The sequence below is a fragment of the Cebus imitator genome, unplaced genomic scaffold (assembly GCF_001604975.1).
Source record: "Cebus imitator isolate Cc_AM_T3 unplaced genomic scaffold, Cebus_imitator-1.0 Scaffold114, whole genome shotgun sequence".
NCBI lineage: Eukaryota > Metazoa > Chordata > Mammalia > Primates > Cebidae > Cebus > Cebus imitator.
In genome coordinates this window covers 4,185,326-4,206,152 of record NW_016107429.1, presented here as the reverse complement: position 1 = coordinate 4,206,152, position 20,827 = coordinate 4,185,326, and the positions used below count along the sequence as shown (strand labels likewise).

General features: G+C 32.2%; 1 protein-coding gene across 2 annotated transcripts in view; it reads right to left on the bottom strand.

Moving 5' to 3' along the window:
* The window catches only part of DIAPH3 (diaphanous related formin 3), a 503,028-nt gene that overhangs the window by 146,110 nt on the left and 336,091 nt on the right, over nt 1–20,827 (bottom strand). For both annotated transcript variants that reach the window (XM_017538779.2, XM_017538781.2), the window contains one exon: nt 14,925–15,089. In XM_017538779.2, the coding sequence (XP_017394268.1) occupies nt 14,925–15,089 (165 nt within the window). The remainder of the gene's footprint in view (nt 1–14,924; nt 15,090–20,827) is intronic.

Genomic DNA, 20,827 nt, shown 5'->3' with positions numbered 1-20,827 from the left:
AGTAGCTTAAAACAGAAAAGCTGAATAGTTAAAGGAGAACAACATTATTCCGGATATGATTGCCTCTTAGTGACTTTCATCCTAAATTTGAATTAAGGAAGAAAAGTTAAGGGTTAGCCACATATAAAGATAATTGGCTGTAAGACATTGATTTTTTTAAAAATATCGTCTTTTCTTGACCTTGTTTTATATTTAGTCAACTGGCAAATAAACTGCCCTACCACCAGCTACTTTCAGCTACACTTTGCCTAAAGAAATTATTTGAGTGTTATACGTCAGACAGAGTTTGGTGCAACACCGCTACCTTCCAAGTAGAATGATAACCATCATTCTATTCTCCAGTTCTGTAAGTTTGACTTTTTATATTCCACATGTAAGTGAAATCATATTATGGTATTTGTCTCTCAGCGAATGGCTTATTTCACTTAACATAATGTCTTCTGGGTTCATCCATGTTATTGCAAATGACAGACTTTCACTTCAGGGATAAACTCAACTTGGACAGAAGAATTTATCTTTTTGAACATTTAGTCATAAAATACATTTTTGTATTCCATTTGTTTGAGATGATCGTTTCATTAAAATTTAGTAAAATGTATCTGAAAAACTTTCTAGGCCAAATATTTATTTGGAAGATTAAAAAGTCAATTAATTGCCAGATGCAGTGGCTCACGCCTGTAATCCCAGCACTTTGGGAGGCCGAGGCAGGCAGATCATGAGGTCAGGAGTTCGAGACCAGCCTGACCAACATGGTGAAACCCCGTCTCTACTAAAAAAACATAAATTAGCTGGGCATGGTGGTGCAGGCTGAGGCAGCAGAATCGGGGGAGGCGGAGGTTACAGTGAGCCGAGATCGGGCCATTACACTCTAGCCTGGGTGAGCAAGACTCTGTATCAAAAAAAGAAGTCATTAAATTAAAAATTAGTTATAGAACTATTCATGCTTTCTATTTCTCTTAAAAGTAATTTCAGTAAGTTATTTTTTTCTAGGAACTTGACCATCTCATCTACCTTTTCCAATGCCAGCCTACAAATGTTTACAGAAAGCTCTTCTGTTTTTACTATATTCTGTATCTTTAGTTATGTTCTTTTTCACATCCTCAGTATTATTTTTCTTCTCCTTTTCTTGATTAATCTTTTCAACAAGATATCTAACTAACTTGCCTTTTCAAAATAACCTTATTCTGGCCTTTTGAGTTTATGTCACTTTTTCTTTCATTTAATCTTTCATTTCTCTCCTTCTCATTGCTCTAGGATCATATAAATCTTTTTTAAATTTTGAAGTCAGATACTTATATCTGTAAGTCTTTCTGATACAAGTTTTTTTATTGATACATAATACATATACATATTTTGGGGATACATATGATAATTTGATATATTTATATAATGTGTAAAGAACTAATCAGGCTAACTGGAATACTCATAACCTTAAATATTTATCTTTTCTATATATTAGGAACATTGGAGTTATTCTCTTAAGCACATATGATATAAATTTATTTACACCACTTTTTCCGCAACCCACAAATTCTAATGTAGGACATTTTTAATATTGTTCAGGTGTAATTGTTTTCTATGATTTCATCTTTGACATGTGACTTTTTAAATGTGCTCTTAGAATTTTCAAAATAGAGGTTTTAAAATTTCATCCTTTTAATTTTATTTCTAATTTCATGTCATTGTTATCAGCAAATAAATAAAACTGATACTTAAAAATGTATTGAGATTTCATGGTCTCCAGTATGTAATCAATTTTATAAAAGTCCCACTTATGCATGAAAAAATGTATATTCTTTTATTATTGAGTTTGAATTCTATATATACTATCAAATCAAGTCTATTAATTGTTTAACCCTTGTCTTTAATGATATTTTTCTGCTTATCAGTAAGTTAGGGAACATAATGCTAAATTTGTCAACTTATCCATTTAGTTTATTAATTTTTACAATGTCATTTTGGGATAATATTATTAAGCACATTCCATTTTTAAACTGTTGTATCCTTCAGGTGAATTAAGCCTTTTGTTGTCATGAAGTAATTAATGTCTTAAGTCTATTTTATCCATTAACGTAGTTTCCCTCTTTATTTTGATTAATATTAGCCTTGTATTTCATTAACTGTTATGTTACTTTAAACCTTTCTATACCCTTTGTTACGGGGGGTCTCTTAAAAGGGGCATAAAACTAGATTTTGGGTTTTATTCAATATGATAGTCCTTTAAAAAATTATTGTGATTTATAAAACGTTTGTTTCCATCTATATGTCTGGCTTTAGCTATGCTTATATTTTTATTTTTCCTCATTTTTTTTTTGGTGTGTCTTTCTTAGTCTATTTCGCTCACTACAGTTTATAATTTATACCTGATATTTCTATCCTTTCCCTGATTATCCTTGTATTTTTATTACACAAATTAGCAACTTAACGAGACCTAAAGTTAATTGATATCTGTATCTCCATTTCTACCTTGAAAATAAAGAACACCTGAATTCTAAATCTTTCTCAATTTATAAATTTATGTAACATTATTTTATTGTGTACTTCTTTTCTTTACATTTGTTTTCATAGCAGCTATGGCTGCTTGTCTCTCAAACCTTCTTCTTTTCTTTTTAATTTGTTGCTTCTTTAAATACAACCTTTAGAGCGGAGGTTAGCAAACTTCAATCCTTGGATTGACCATGTATTTTGTAAATAAAGTATTATTGGAATATAGCCACAGTCATTCATTTACATATTGGCTATGCCTGCTTTTGCTCTGTTGCTACAGAGACTGTATTGCCTGCAAACCTGAAATATTTACTATCTGGCTGTTTAAGAAAAAGTTTGCCAGTCTCCATCTTAAAAAATCTTTTAATGTAAGGATGTTGATGAAAAACATTCTTGTTTTCTGTTTATCTATAAATAGTAGATAATTGCACCTGTGCTCTACAAAGAGCTTTTGCTGGATACTCCAAATAAGAAGAACATTTATGTTGATGCATCACTTAAAGATCTCACTCTTCAGCTTTCCACTTTGGCAGATAAGTAATCTGTAACTAATTGTCGTTGCTTTGGGTATCATATCTTTTCTCTCTGGCTGCAATTTTTTTTTTTTGTCTTTAGTGTTGTGCAGCTTCATTATGTATTTAAAGTGAGTTTCACTTTATTTGGCTTTGTGTAGGTTATATTTCCTATTCTGTGGATTCTTAATCTGGAAAATTCTTAGTCACCATTTTGAATATTGTCTTTCATTCAGTCTTTTTGAGTCCATTCTTCTGGGACTTTAATTATAAAAGTGGTAGGCCTTCTCATCCTGTTCTCTATGTTTCTTAACAAGTATTTTACACTTCTAAATATATTGTCCGCCTGGTTTGTATTCTGGACAAGTTATTTGGATGTATTGTGCAATTCATCGTTTCTTTCCTTAAGTGAGCATAACCTGCTCTTTAATCCACTGAACGTTTAATTTCAACCATAATACTTCCACTTCCATGCAACGTATTTGGTTCTTTTTCAAAATTGCTCAGTCATTTTTGGTGTTCTCCTGTTGCTCTCTTTTTCTCTTTTTAAAAATCTCATACTCTATTTCCTTAAATATTTCATATATTGTCACTAAATATTTGGGGTCTTAGAGGCCTATATGTATTATCTTTTTCTGATCATTTTACCACACAAGCCTTTGTTTCTTTGTATATTTGGTGGTTAAGATTCAGTGTTCTAAGTTAATTGAACTTAATTTGTGAGATTCTTGAGGACATAAATTGTAACTGTCCTCTGGCACAGATTTGAATTTGCTTCTGTAAATAGCCAGAGATCATTTCTAACCTGAATAAGTTTAATTTGCTTTTGTCACAGGCTTATTGTAAAAGATTTATTCACTCTACTCACCAAGTTGTAGTATTGGTTTTCATTCCCCAGGGCCAGCCTAGTTTTCCCTTTGCTCACTTATGCTCAGTGTTCAGGTTTCAACTTCATTCTTTTCTCTTTAATCACATTTGCCTTGGAGATTTCCCTAATTTTCTCACACAGGACAGCCATGTTTTTTGAAAATAATTTGTTGTATTGTGGTGAGATGGATTTTTAAGAGTCCCTAGTAATCCGTATTGTGATAAGCAAAGTCCTTAAAAGTATATCGTTTTATAAGGTTGAACACAGAGATCTTATTTCTGAAAAACGTTCATATAATATAGCAGTTCTTATATACTACATATATTTTAGGGGATACTTTACACATGTGTTTCATGACCCAAAGATTAAAAAAAAAAAAGGAGTAATTGGACAGCCATATCAAATGAGTCCTGAACAAGCATTCGAAAAAAGACTGCGAAACTGAACATCAAGAATGTCTTTAAGAATAAATTATGACATTTCACTACTTTTAGAAATTGTAAAAAAAACAAAAAACAAAAAAACAAAAACAAAAAAATCCAGGCTTGCTGCTGCATATTATAAAGACAATATCATGGTAAGGGAGTGGAAATTGAAATTATATTGTTTGTTTAAATAACCACCTAGCACTAAATAGCTGTGTGACTGTATCTCAGTTTCCTCTACTGTAACATGGACAAAATAGTACCTGTAATACAGGAATATTTTAAGACATAAATGAGATAATACATGTAAATAGCTTATATCATTGCCTCACACATAAATTTTAGCCCTACATAAATGCTAACAAGTATTATCTCTTTACAATAACATCAATTTTTCTTTATTATTACAATATCATTAATGAAATTCCTCAAACACATTTATGCAGCAACAACTCAAGAAAAAGCCATTTTCTGGCTTATATCAATTATATATGCTTCCATCAAACGTATGAGGGAGTGCCAATTTTCATAGTTCCTATGAGAATATGAATGCTTTCTATTCAGAGATGCTGGAATACGATGGTACACTGAGTTGATTAGGAGTAAAATGGTTGCATCCAATACAAGCTGCATCACTTGGCAGGGAAGCTGCAGTGGCGAATTAAATATGGAAGGCAAGATGTAGTTCTCAACCTCAAGTCTAGCTATTTTACCTCTAAAGATTTAATTTACATATATATACACATTGTTTTTAATATTCTAAATCTAATGTTCATTATGAGATTTCATTCTGGAAGAGTTAGTTTACTTTCCTGTGTTTTCTTCAAGAAAGCACTACTTTCACTTGAAATTAGACATTCCTAAAAAATTAGGAACATTGTCCAATAATACAATTAACATTTGTTTTGTATTTTTCCCTAAAAGTACAATTTAAAATATCAATGTGCATTTTCCCCTCCTTCCAAAAAAAGCGTTATAAACAGCCTATGTTCCAAATATGTCTTTGACAGATATCAGTCTTATGTTATAAAATAAAATTGTAATAAAACATAAAACATAAAAATGATAGTATTAAATACAAGTAGACTGCCATAGATTCTGACTTTTTGATCGTACTTCATCTATTTGAGTTTTGGACCATTTAAATAGATTCAACTATCCAACTCAACATTTTTCAACATATTATAATATCCTGTATATTTTTTTGACATAGAAAACTAGTAGAGATTTTATTATTTGAAAAAATGTTGAAAAGTTTATGAATGCCTTCTTGTTCAGAGTTCTATTTCATTCAACATTAATGTATACTCAAGCTACACAAGTCAGGAATCTCTTCAGCACAGGTTTCACTAAACTCAAAAATCTTTACTTTTTCCTAAGTATTCAACTTTGTCTCAAGTCCCTAAAATGAGATTAGACAAACCCAACTTAAATCGCCATGTTTTCCAGGGGAGTAACTGTTAGGTATTATGAAAACAAGACTAATTTTCTCAAAGTAAACAAGCACCTGCAGATCTCACACTTTCCCACCAAACACCTTGCTTAGAGCTTGTTTAACCTTAAGAAAACCTTTAAGAAAAGGTAATGCTTCACCATGCTTAATTACCACTTTCTAGAAACTCATGATGACCTCAACTTTAGGAATAATTGGAAAATATTTTAATTTGGAAAAAGAATCCCTTAAAAATATATTTTTGTATTCTCATACATATTACTGTAGTGAAACAGAAAAAAAAATTTAATTAATACTAGTCACCAAAGCCTGAAAGAATACAGAAATTATGTGGTTTACTTTTCAGTTTTCCATTAAAATTATTTTCTTTGATAACTAAATGTAAAAATTTTCCCCAAGTGCCAAAACCAAACAACAAATTATAGTTACTTTGTGGAAGATAAGTTTATTGTAATAATTACAAGATAGATGTTTTGGAAAGAAATCTAGATTGATAGCAGAACTAATCAAAATAATTTTTCTAGTATTACCAAATCCAATTAAAAAATGCTATCAATGAAAATAGAAGAACATGATATACTGTCCTCTGGCACAAACAATTCATCATCTTAACATTCAAAGGGAGTTGCTATTAGTTGAACTTTTCATAACTGTGAAACTTATGAAAATGGGAAACTATCCTTTGAGGAACAAACTAGAATATCCCAAAGGATGTGCAGGTGCTGATTATTAAACTGTTCCAGCTTAAGCTGCTCTTTATTGTAAAATCGGTCTCAGATAAAATAACAAATTACTTATTATTCCATCACAGATATAACATTACCGGCCCTTCTTAACTTTGCTATGAGTTTTTTTGCAACTCCTTCCACACTTCGCAAAATGAGATGCTTCAACCTATTCACATTTCTTTAATAGATAAAGTATAAGTTGTTTGTAATAAAGTTTTTTCCAGAGTATAATTTAATTTGCCATTGTGTGTTCTGTTCCCTTGTGTTCAGAAGTGATATCCAATAAAAATACTATTTTTATCTCCCAATTATGAGGCTCAATAGCTATGCATAAGATGGCAGCTATGGTGTGCTTAAAGGGAGGCTTGGTGATAACGCAGAAGTTTTTTGAGCTACTGCTAATCACCTATTCAAGGGAAACTTCCAACTAAAATCCCACTAGTCTCAGATGAACCTAATTATGTTTAAAATGCAACATAAAAAATAGTCTTAACATGTATCCTCTCCTTCAACCTCTCCCTCTCCTCTTGTCTCTATGTGAGGGTGTGTGAGACCAATCTAGAAAAGTCCACTGCATCTGATGTACAAAGGACATACCATTTTATTCATTTTTGTTTGTGGTATTCTAGGTTAATGCCACCTTTTTAATGACATGAGTTAATATATATTATTATTATGTGTTAGTTATTAAGTTGATTTCTTTTCCCTACACTATCAATCTATTTTTATTCTCACTACTGTATTAGAATAATCTAGGCATTATCTTTTGCTACATTATTTCAGAGAACAAACAAAATCTTTAAAATGTGGAAAAGAAATAATAATTAGCAGTTATTTACTCATAGAGAACCTTGCAGTCAAATCCATTTATTAGCCTATTTAGCAATTTATTTAGAATAAATCTTACCAAGAAAGAAAAAAAGTAAGCCAATTAGTAAAGGTCTGTTTTTATTGTGAAAAACTTGAAGAGTAAAGACTAGGAGAACCTATCAGAATTAAATTATTTTTCAAAGTTGCAAACTCAAAATACTCAGCACTTGAAATTGATCTAATTCCTTAAATAAACAGATATTAAAGTATAATAAGAAAGACAGCCTTATAGTTAGCATATTTATTTTGTTCCAGGTTTGGCGCATTATAGCTCCAAGTTTGATCTCAGAATAACAAAGGTGCTAATGAAGACATAAGTCTTATGTGAAAAGACTCCAAATACAATTTTCAAGTTGTAAGCCCACCAAATTAAGCAAGGATAGAAGATGCTTCCTATTATAATTGCACAAGCTGGCTCAACACTCGACCATAGGACTTGTACATGATTTTCCCTCCTCTAACACATAAAATGAATCAATCTACAAGATTTAGGAGCACACAGAAAATGCTTAGTGCTTTGACATTCCTTTTGATGATCTAGTTGGTCCACACAGTAGTCAGCACAAATGGCATTTAGAGTTGACAAGGATCAAATTTGTGTAATCCAAATGATTTGGCAAAATGAGTTTTGTTCTGGCTGTCCTCCTTATCAAAAACAATTTTACACTAAAAATACCCTGTGACTGGATGATTTCATTTTTGTTTGGCACTTCATTACTTTAGTCTGAGAATTCAGTAGAATAATAAATTATATTTGATCAACAGATGCAGCAAGATTAACTGAGTTATAATTGATTTTATATTTGTTCACAACATAGATTTCAATTGTAGAAACCAAAAATCGACTTAGAGTCAGCAAACAGCAGGAATGACAAATCTTTATCTAGATGAAACATAACTTTAACAAAATTGTAGAAATAGTGTAAAGCCAGAGAAACAGGTAGCTATTTATTCATTTCATAGTATTCTATATGGGAGCATAAAAGTAAAAAAGGATAAAATACAGTATCAATCCTGTTATAATGAGATTGAAAATGTAAAATTACTTTACTTCTATTAAATGGTTAACTTGTTTTGAGGGTATGTTATGTGATTTCATCTTCAAAAAGTAACATCCCTAAGAGATGCATGCTGTTATTATCAGAAAACTGAGGCTCAGTAAGGTTAAGTAATTTGTCTATAGTCATATCACTAAAAATCTACAGAGATGGGACTCAATCCCAAAGTTCTCTGATGCCAGAACTTCCATCTCAACCACTGCTGTCTTCCAACTAGAACAGCAAACAGCAAAACATCACTATTAATAACCAATGAATTGGCTGAGGCCTATCACAGGCAGATTTCATCAATCACTTTAGATTTGAAGAAATCAGAACTAATCATGTCTCTCTTTAATTGTCATCGCAGGCAATTCAGATGGGAGTTATATATAGGAAATGAAGTTCCAGGAGAAAGAAACTGGATTTTATGAACTAGAAAATAATAACTACAAAGTTTGGCACATATGTCTATAACCATATACAAAAATGAGAACAACAATATATGTTTCTTCACTCATGTGTGTGCAATAATAACCTTTTTCAAGGCAGGGATTTTTTTGTTGTTGTTGCTCTCTAAATCCTAACCCCAAAGTGGGGTTTCCAGGTATTCAAGATCTTAGAAACTATGAATAAGAAAGGAATCTAGTGGCCTTTTTCGGTACTTTAAAATCCCAACAGGAAATGTTCATGTGCTCAAAAATAAGCCACGGAAATGAAAAAGTATTCTATATGGCAATAGACATATCACACATTTAGTCACAAAACAGCTACATATGTCTAATTAAAACAGAAAAACGACACATTTTTAATAAGTTTAATTTGGTAGAAAAATTCTTTTGAAACAGGTTACCTGTAAGGAGATCTGTAACAAAGAGGTATGAAGAGGTGAAAGCATTAGGAAGAATTTCTTTAAGATGAGTTGTTAAGGAAAACAAATAAGATGTCAGATGAAATTTGCTTAAGGAGCTAAGAGTGTTGTACTGTGCTAATAATTTTAGATAAGAAAGAGAATAGTAAAAGAACTTTCAGTGATAAAAGGGAGAAGCATCACCTGGATAAGAGAGCATTAAAGAAAAGACCATGTAATTTGGATCATGTGAGAAAACGCAATTAGATCAAAATCCTCTCAAATGAATGGAAAGTGGAAACAGTACATACATTATGCTTCAAAGCCACAGTGACCAATGAAAAACAAAAAATTAGGTTTAAATTCAAAGGACAAACATAAACACGCTACAGCTATTGGACATATTAAGGAGGATGAGGTTGCTCCCATGATCCAACAAAAATTCCACGAGCTCAATTAATCATGTAGATACATGATATCATATGCTAATAACAAATAGATTGGTTAATAGCATGTAATAAACCTAAAACCAGTCACAAATAGAAAATGATTATTGCTATAAAACACTACATGAATAAAGGTATGAACTTTACTTGATATAAAGCTTGATGCCTAATAGGCCACCAGTTTACTCAGCGTATAGTATAAGGTCAGATATTTCCACCTAGTACCTCCAATCTCAATGTTTTTTATCTTCACTCAAGTCTGACAATAAATAAAAATCGATTACAGAAAGATGCTGACCCTCTACCCTTCACCTTATTCTTCACCTCAGCAAACAGGCTTTACATTAATAGTCCTGTAATTTAAAAAAAAAAAAAACATTTCATGCTTTGAAATAGAAGCAGATCTGAAAACATTCTTCTATCATGAACCCATCAATGCAAACAAACAATTATTATACCTAAAGAGTATGAAAATAAAGTCTGCCCTGTGCTGATTCTCTCTAGCAAGTTATCAAAAACACTCTTAGAAATTACAACCGTGGCTTTCCTTGCAAACTCTCTAAACAGCAATATGCCTGAAGCTGTTAAAGAACAGGCTTGGAGTCAGGCAGGCTTCCATTCAGTCTTAGCCCCTAGCAATTCTGAAGCTTCTCTGCAAAGACATGGAGCTTCTCTATGCTGCAGTTATCTCACTCGTCATATTCTGGACCTCAAAATAAAAACACTGTAAAGATGAAGTGGGACACTCCATGCAAAGCACTGGGCACTGGGCACTGGAACTAGTATGAAGCAACTATTTAAACCATGGCAGTTGTTTTAGTTTTGCTCTGTTGGTCATGGTAACAAAAATAAAGCTAAACAAAATTATAATGCAAACTTACTCCCTTATTTCTTGGGAAATTGATCGGTAGTTCGAAATAGAACGATTCCCAATGAGCACATTATCTATAATAGACTGTTTAAAAACAAAAACAAAACCCAAAAATTAATTCCCAGTTGAGAATTCTCAAGTAGAAGAGGAGTGAGTTAAATTGCTGTCAAAATAAACAGTTGTTCCTCAGAGAAGCTACAAGATTTTGAAACTTTTCCCCCTTGGTCTACATGGCTTGAGGCAGCAGTCTGGAACAGATGTTCCTTCTTTAGCGATTGTATCAAGGCTCTCATAGAGCAAAAAAATGAACCCGAAGAGCTGTATCTATAGAAATTAGTCATGAGATCCTAAAAAAAAAAAAAAAAAAAAAAAAAAAAAAAAAAAAAAGAAGAAAAAAAAAAAAAAAAAAAAAAAAAAAAAAATGAGGAGAGACTGTATGAGTTAGTCAAAGGTATACGGAAAAGCTTTTAAACCCAGTCTTTAACTGCTTAAGTTTAAATCCCAAGACAATCTTAAAGTATACATATTTTAGATCAAGTATTTACAAACCAAACTATTATTCCAAAAACTGGCAGCTTTTTCTTTTTTTCTTTTGGGAGAGAAGTTAGGTTTCAAGCTAGTTCTATTTGACACAGCAATAGCAGTTATGCATTTAATAGATGTTAGCACAGGTCAGCCATATGTGGTATAAACTCTGGAACCAGACAGCCTGGGGAAGCATCTTAGCTCCTTGCCAGCTGTATAATGATGGACAAGTCAGGATCTCTCTGAAACTGTTTCCTCATCTGGAAAATGGGAAAAATGACAGTACACATACCACATCTGGTTGCTACTATAAGGATTAAATGAGTAAATAAAGCTCCAGATACATGGTTAGCTCTATATATGTTAGCTATTAAATCACCCATTGATCATCTGTTACTCAACAAATTTATCTATTATATGCCATGAACTGCACTAGAGAAACAAAGATAAACACGATAGACACAGATCTTACTAAAGGAAGAAATGTCTGAACAGAGATCAAAGGGATGAGTACGATAATTTAGTCAGGCACAGTATGGAGAAACTGCTCCAAGCATAGGAAACAGTAAGTACAGTGGCCTGAACTTCAGAAAACATTCCATGGAAAACTGCCAAAGTGGGGAGTAGGTATGCAGTGAAGACAGTGCTTCCAACCCCCAATATGTGATATAAAAATTAACCTTCACCTTATGGTAAAACTTGTTCATTCATGACCAGAAGTATACCTAAATGCCAGTGGATGAACAAACAATGGAAACGTTTTAACAGTACTTTTGTTTAAAGAAGATTGTTTTTGCCTATTAATGTGGATTTCTGGAACAAGATCTTCAACAAATTAAAACTCTATATCTTTCTTTAGCTACAGATCTAATATATCCATACTGACACATTCACATTGATCTGGTTTTCAAAGTTGAATAATATGGAATTAAAGAGCAACCTGAGAGATCAGAAGACTTGGCCAAAACAAGAAATTTATTTGTCAGGAGTTTTTGACAACAGTACAACTCTGGACTTTTAAGAAACATACTTTGTCTAAAATTTAAGCAGTATAACCCCAAAAAGAAAGAAAAATGGAAGAGAATAAAGTACCTGTGTAAAATTTTACCACCTTGTTACAATTAATTCCCTTCCAGTCTTCATGCTTATTTTTCTCCTAAATTTCTTCTATATACTGTTTACATTTAATAAATTTTTATAGTTAGTGTTAACAATTTTAATTTAGTGCAGTGTATACATGGATGTGTGTGTGATAGCAGTGACTTCTGTTACCCATGCAATCTCTGAAACAAAGTATAGCTGTCACTCTGTTACCTACTTTTTTGAACCCTTTTCCTATTCATACTTTCTCTCTGCCCACTACTTGCCCACATGAAATGCCAAGTTACCCACAGAATGCCAAAACCCTCTAATCCTTTTAGATGTATTAACATCTATTAAATGCATAACTGCTATTGCTGTGTCAAACAGGACTAGCTTGAAGCCTAACCCCTCTTCCAATAGAAAATAAAAAAGCGCCATTTTTTTTGGAACAAGAATTTGGTTTGTAAATAATTCATCTAAATATGCATACTTTACATAGTTGGGATCTGGATTCAAATCCCAACTGGATCACTTACAAACAATATGGCATTGATCTCATTAGGAAACCCTCCAAATGTCAGTGTTCTTATTAGTAAACTGGAACACAAACTGTAGAATACAAGAGGCAGCATGACATAATGTTTAAGAGTTTAGGCTCTTAAAGAAGGCTTTAGAGAAGATTATATGGGTTTAAATTCTAGTTCCACCATTTTATAGCAGTATAACACTGAGCTGGATATGTTCCATCTCTGTGCCTCAGCTTCTTTATCTGCCATAGAAGAACTGTGTGGCTTGTCTGACAATATATGTAAGGCATTTAGAAGAATGCCTGGCTTATAGAAAATTCTCAGAATAGAAGGGTATTATTACTTCATATATCCATTTTATACTCGATGCATACTGTGTCACAGGTTCCCAAGACCACCCTCAGGTTTGATAATTTGCCGGAAAGACTCATAGAACCCAGAAAAGTCATTATATTCACTGTAATGGTTTATTATACCAAAGTATACAGATTAAAAGGAAAATGTGCAAAGGGCAGACTTCAGGAGAAACCAGATCCAAGTCTCCCATTGCCCTCTCCCAGTGGAGTCCAAAAGGCAATGCTTCATCATCCCCAAAACAATATATGACAGCAGGTACCAAGTACTGCAAACCTGGGAAGCTTCCGTGAGTCTTGGTGTCAAGATTTTTATTGACAGTCAGTCACTTAAGCATAGACTGCCTGGAAGAGTAATCTTAGCTATTCTGTCTCTAGCTCAGTAAGAGTTCAAATGGACATAGTGTGGCCCAGGGCCCCAGGTACACAAAACAGGTGTTCACCATAAATCACATTGTCAGCATCTCTATATAGGTTGGCCCAAGGCCCAAGGTATATAAAACACCCTTATCAAGCAGGGTATTTCCAGGTCTCTTAGTAGCCAGTCAGGGGACAGTTTTCTTTGGAATATGAAGGTTTTGGGCACCCAAGCCTTCTGAATTAACCCTTTACTGAATAACAATTTATTGAGCAACTATATATGCCAGGAGCTATGATAAACATTGAATATATATTATCTCATTTAATACTTATAACACTTTTATGGGGAAGGAATTCACATTCCTTTTTAAAAACAAATGTGGAAACTGAGACTCAGGAAGGTTAAATAAGCCTTCATAGACACAGAACTCGTATGAAATCCAAGTCTAGCTCTCTCAGACTGCAAAGTCTTTACTAATTTGACTAAGCCATATTGCTTCACAAAACGTTACAAAATTTAAAATAATATATTGCAAAGTATGTGACACATACAGATATATAATATATTAACCAAATTTATTTCTGATAGGGAAAAATAATTTAAAGAATTGCTTTGAATTTGTGGAGAAAATGAATTAGAACTGTGAGCAGATGTGTATTTCTTGAAGACTAGTTTTTCTTTAAAATAGTGTTTTCATTAAAAGGCTATCTAATCCTAACTAAATAATTATAACCAAGCCCAACAACCTCAGCAATAAAGTTTTCCTGAGATTAAAAAGAACCAGTTCTTTAAATTCAACCTTCTTTCTCTTTACACCTCAAAACTTTTTAATCGCCACAAACAATTGCTCAAATACAGAACTGACTTACCCATCTATTAAGAATAACAATTTTTCATTGCAGAAATATACCACCAGTTTCCCTAGGGAGGCAACAATGCCTTCTCACTTTAATATGTGTATGGTTCTTTTCTTCCCCCCATCTAATCAGCTAATATTTTTGAAAAGATATTTTTAATGCCTAAATGAAAGGATTCCACATCAAAGACCTGACCTCCTATTAAAGTATCTAAAGGAAACCCTACAAATGTAAAACCTATTCAAAGGCAAATTGCATGTGGCTTATTGTACAATGCATTAAGAAAAGGGAAAAAAGCTGTATAAAAGCTGCATGGAATCTGGTAAAATTATATCACAAAAATACAAATTGATCTTAAGTATAAAGAAACAAATTCATAGCCCAAAACTTATTACAGAAGTGCTCTGTAATCAGCCAGCAAGGGAGTCTTTATGAAGAACTATAGAATCTGTCACCTTTTCAATCAAAATGTCTGATTACAGCTTAATGTTGGAAAGGCCAAAAGGAGAAACCATACATTTTTCAATAGATTTTAAAATCTGAAATTTTATAGCTAACTTTCAAAATTAAAAAAAAACAGGTTTTCCTATAGCAACAAAAGTAGAACGACGTAATGAGATAAGATAGCATAAATAACAAAAACTTTTTACACAATAAATTTTTTATCATACCATGAATGTGGTTCTGAAGTTATTTAGGTCAGTAAGAAAGTCTTCCACGGACACTTTCTTCACATCAATGGCATAGTATCCCATTATACTCTGGTATAGCTTTTCCATGTTTCCATGTAACTTCGAAAGTGTCTCATATTGTTCTTTTGCAGTGATAACAAATCTGTATACTACCGTTAAGGTATTCTGAAATTTATAAAGTAATTCTTTAGGGGGAAAAAAAAACTCTGTAAATCCAATGTTTTCATCTAACAGCCACCATTATTATAGCTCCAAAATTCTAAAATTACATTTAATAGTTAACAATTCTTAAAGTCAGTTATACTGCATAGCAACATCTTAAATTCAATTTCCAATTAACTTTGGGAAATCATTAGAAAAGATTTATATATTTCATCTTTTCTTCAACAAGTTCAAAAAACATTTCTTCCAATTTACCATAATAATATATAATATGGAGTTCATACATGATTCAAAACTATAGCTCAGTAGTTGCAGTTGAGTAATTGCAATGATATTGAAATCAAGAGTACAAGCATTAAGCACAACAGTTAAACTGGACAACTTGGGATCAATTTCTAGCTCCTATACTTGGTAGTAGTATGCCTATGGGCAAGTGCCTTCGTGTCTCTGTACTTTGATTTCCACATCTGTAAAATGGGAACAATAATATCACCAACTCACGGGGCTATTGAGAGGACTAAATGAGTTAACATATGCAAAGTTTGCAGAAAAGTGACTGGGCATTTAGTAGCACACAAAAATACTTGTTAGTATTATCCCTCACTTATTTTAAACTTTATTTAAGGTTCTAAAAGCGAACAAAATAAAATTGTAAGAGTTAAACTGAAAACTTCTTCCATTATGTCAGCAAATTAGCATTTTAACTTCTCTTAGAAAACTGGTATATAATTTCTTTTATGCATTAGATTATTAAAAATTATGATTACACACATAGGCACACATAGGCATACAGAATTAAAATTACACAGATAGGCATACAGAAATGTTCTTCTCTCACATATTCATGACAATATAGTTCTTCTGTCATTTACTCATGACAAAATGTTCTCTCACTCATGACAATATAGTTGAAAACACACTGAAATTAAGAAGACGAATTTAATGTGAATGTGACAGCCACTGACATTAGAAAACATTTTCTAAATAAACAATAAAATTTTCTTTGTGTGACAAATTGCTAATGCAGTTAGATATAACATCATGATACCACATCCAGAAAAAATGATTCTTTTAGAGCATCACTCATAATTGCCGATGGCTCTTTTAAATTGGGACATTTAAAGAAATGGAACATAGTTAAATTTGCAGAAGTACTTTTATTAAGTTTGGCCATTTTTAAGACAAAAATTTTAAACAAATTTAAAATTTAAAACAAAAAATGGGATTTAAATTTTAAAACAAAAAACGAGATTCAGGCAGGCCAGGAAAAAGAAACTAAAAATATAATTTTGATATCTAAATTTTTTTGCCCATAATTTCAAAAAGATATGGTTCTTCTGGCCAGAGCTTTCATCACTAGAGGATGAAATAAGGAAACTGATGCAGGCCCTTCTCTTTGAGAAAAATAACGAAAGATAAGGAAAAAAGAGACAGCAGTACTGCCAGGTAGGGAGTAAATGTAGACTAGCCATGATAGAATTCGAATTCATCAGCATCATCATCATCATCTAAAAGAAAAACCAAATGTGGTTAGTCGTCCTTGTGCAAATTGTTAAACTCCAAGTTCTATATTTGTCAAGAGCTTTGGAAAAATATGTGAAATACTTAAAATAAAAATTTCATAAAATTCATTATAAAAATATTGATATAAGTCCAATTACTTGATGTTTTGAGAAACCTATTTTGTTGTGTCCTTTACCAACACTGAGGCCAAATTATCATTAATTTCTACTAGATTCACTGTCATCTTCCCATTTGAGAGGTATAAGACAACCAGATCTGTGTTTACATGCATCGAACGACACGTATTTAGCAATGGCCAACTGAGACTGGAAATTCTTCTCCTGGTCTGCCAGTATTGCTCATTACCAAACCACCTACCACAAATATATCCCGCATTTATTCTTAGGTCATACTGCCATTATTACAGTTCTGTCACTGAGGATGCCCATAACTGCAATTAACGCACTTTACAAGGATCAGCATCAATCAGACCTACGTGTCTAATATCTTCCATAGACTTTCTTGAGTACATAAGATCCAGCAAGCCATTCAGTAAGTGTTTACTGAGTTCCACTGTATTCTAGGCACTAGGAAAACCAGTAGTTAACAAGTCAGGCAAAGTCCCTGCTGTCAAGAAACATTTTACAATATGGAGACAAATAAATAAATGAATGAGATTTTCAACATAGTAATAAGTATGATGTAGAAAAAAAAAATTGATGTTACATAATGTGAAAGAAGTTAGGTAGTTTAAAAAAGTCCTAGCTGAGAAAGTGAGATTGACTAAAACAACAGAGGCTTGACTGTTAAAGAGCAGTGGGCCCTCCATTGGGTAGCACTCTCGTGTAAGTGTAATAAGACTTCAGAAAAAGAAAAAAAATATTATAAATTTGGAGACTCAGAATTAAGAGCAACACATTTAATGCTAATTTTAAAAGTTTGGTAAGAAGGAATTAAGTGGCAGACAGGCAAGAAACAAAGAAGAAGAAAAGCAGAAGAAAGTGAGAAGACTAATTCAAGAGAAGAAAAATCTGCTACGATAAATCACCTGATTGCCCAATTTCCCACTCTTACAACTGCGCTATGTATTACACAAGTTTACATTTCACTCATTTCAATCTTCTGTTTTACTTCCTAGTCACCACAATTCAAAGTTCAAAATACTAAACTCCTTTACTTGAAAAATGCTGCACATTATACAGTGCAGAATATAAATATAAGTCTTTCTCTCAATGAATTTACTGGGCTGGCTTTAGCATCTACCCAGTGATTTCAGAAGTTTCTAAAGCATTGCTATATAGAATAACAAAAAAAAAGTGTGAAAATAAAGTGGGATTTCAATGAAGAAATTTAAAGAATATAACATGGAAAGCAGTCAAGTAACTTGTCACATAAGTTGTAATAAATACAGAAATATATAAATGTCTAGCAAAATAAGTTTTTCTGAAAGACTCAGGAGAGGGAGTAGGAAGAAAATAGAAAGGCAAGTGCTCATGCAAGAAGAATTTCAAGAGCAATGCTCTAAATTCTATTTGTTATTCTCCTTAAAATAAGACATATCACAGAATTTAAAGATCATGAGAAAGGAACAAGCACTACATGACACAAATCCTGGCATATTCTTAATTTTCTCACCGATAATAATTTAGTAAGTACATACACCTCACATATAATAGTTTGCATGTAACAATACTGCTATACATTGAAATTGGTTTCACATTTTTCGAGCAAGTAGCTACTGTGGAACTATTCAACTCTAATTAAGGCTCTGACTAGACTTAGCAAGAGAGAGGTAATAATTATTACTAAAAAGGCAATGATATTTGAAATAATAGTGCATGCTTTTTAAAGGATGCACTAAATTCATATTTTTTAATATTAAGAGGTGTATGTAAAAAGTGATCATGCACTGAAAAAATAAAAATACAATATACTATCATTGAGTGCTATTAGTAAAATTTCACATTACAATTAATATTGTATCTTAATAATTTAAGACAATGCAATTAACAGATAGAACGGTTCACTAAATCATAATTGTTTAAGTGTGCGCTTGTGAGATACATCCTTAACAACTTAAATAATAGAAATATTCTTCCAGAATTGGTAAATGAACCAAACATTTGATATGTACTTCGACTAATAAGCATCAAAATGAAAAATATAAACAAAATTTAAGTGGTTAATAACAAACTTTAAATATATTTTATTAATTGTGCATTTTAGCTTCCAAATTCTTCAATTTTTAACATCTAAGAAGCTCACAATTTGCCATTTTAATAAGATCTGTATAAATGCATTTAATATGCAAAATCTGACTTGTCAGTCCTAATTAAAGTAAACAAAGACTTGCAATGAATGAATTTAATTACTTCGAAACTAGTATGTCTAACTAAGAAGAAAAGCAAACGAGTGCCATCTAATCTCAGCAAAGAATATTTATGATTATAAGCTTTGTCAATAGCAAAGTACACCAACTGTTCATATATCTGACTTCCAAGAGATACATGAATGCTAATCAGTTCATTAGAGGCTTCTAGGTTGTGATATTTAGCGACAGGATGTAGTAGCTTTCTTGTCCATGGAGTATAATTGTACTCAGAATGAAAAATTGTTTCCAACAAAGCATCATCCTTCCTGTTTCTGATTTCCTGCTGGTTGCTTTTTATGAGCTGCATACCTTTCAAGAAGCCGACATCATTCAGTTTCTTGTGTCATATAAATACAAGTATAGATATGTCCTGAGACCGTCTGCTAAGCTTGCAAGATTCTACAACCCTTACTGCAAGCTCAGGAATTCATCTTGGTTCTATAAACCCGAGCTTCATAATTAGTGCACTCACAGTGTATTATCAGAAGCTACATGCAAGCAAAATCTTTTCTAAACTGCTTTGTATCTATAGGGAACGATAATAAGTAGTTCAATTAACAGTACTTAGTTATTAACAAACTGTCACATATGAACATTTTTAACATGATAAAGAAAAAAGCTAAGAATGATGAAACATATAACGCAGCAATAATACATTTATTTTATAAAGCATGCTTTATCATATTGAGAAAGTAGTACAAAAATTTTTTTTGATGCATAGACTTCACCTTTATTTTAAAAAAAAAAAAAAAAAAAAAAAAAGCCTTACTCACTACGGTGATAAAGGCATCCTCCCTAATGAAACAAGAAACTGGATGGGTGGGAAGATACAAAAGGAAACAAACACATTAGCCTGAATTGATTGTTGTTGGAGTCTATTTTTACGATATTCCCCAACAGAGACAGTGAACCAAGCTTAGTTCACAATTAAGCTGAAAGCATATACAATAAAATGTATGACAAGCCAAATATTAATTTTGTGATTCACTAAATCTCAGGAGAGAAGAGGTAGAAAGAGGAAAAATAGTAATTTTATTTCAAGTACCTCAGTTTAAGATATTAGGAGTGTCTATTTATAAGAGCACATTTTAGAAGTGGCTTATCTTTCATGCAGATTTCATTTGTCCACATGGGATTTTAATAATGCACCGTAGTAATATTTTATTACAACACAAAAGACATCAGTCTGTAATTTCACAAAATGGTTTGCAATGCAACTCAACACTAGTTTCAGGAAATAAAAAAGTTTATTACTTCAGTTACTCATTAGAGATTAAGCCACAAAATTAGTGATAATAAAGATAACTGAATACAAAGCAAAGCTTAAACAGGACACAAGCCTCATGCTATTCATTATGTATATATAGGGGTGTGTGTGTGTATGCATACACACATATATATATTTATTAATTTATTTGGATTAGGAAAATATCAATACAAGTAGTAACTATAATAAACTCCATTTTGATTTTGCAACTATCTAGTATTTCTAAAGGAAATATTAAATTTTATGGAGCATGAACTAATTTATAATATATACCAATGCTTGAAGTGAAGCTGAATAGTTAAACCTGTTTATGAAGTATTATATCTGCTTCCTCAGACATTTCAAAGGTATCTAAATCATATCATAACTTTAGAGTCAAACTTCCTCAAGCTGAGTTTTAATATCCTTTCAATTCATCATGAACATCAGAAGGAAATAAGGCATACGACAGGGAAGAGATGAGAGAACATACTATTATCCAACCTGATAAAAAGGAAAAAGGATAGAAATTAATGCATATACATTTGTGGCTGGGCGCAGTGGCTCACACCTGTAATCCAAGCACTTTGGGAGGCTGAG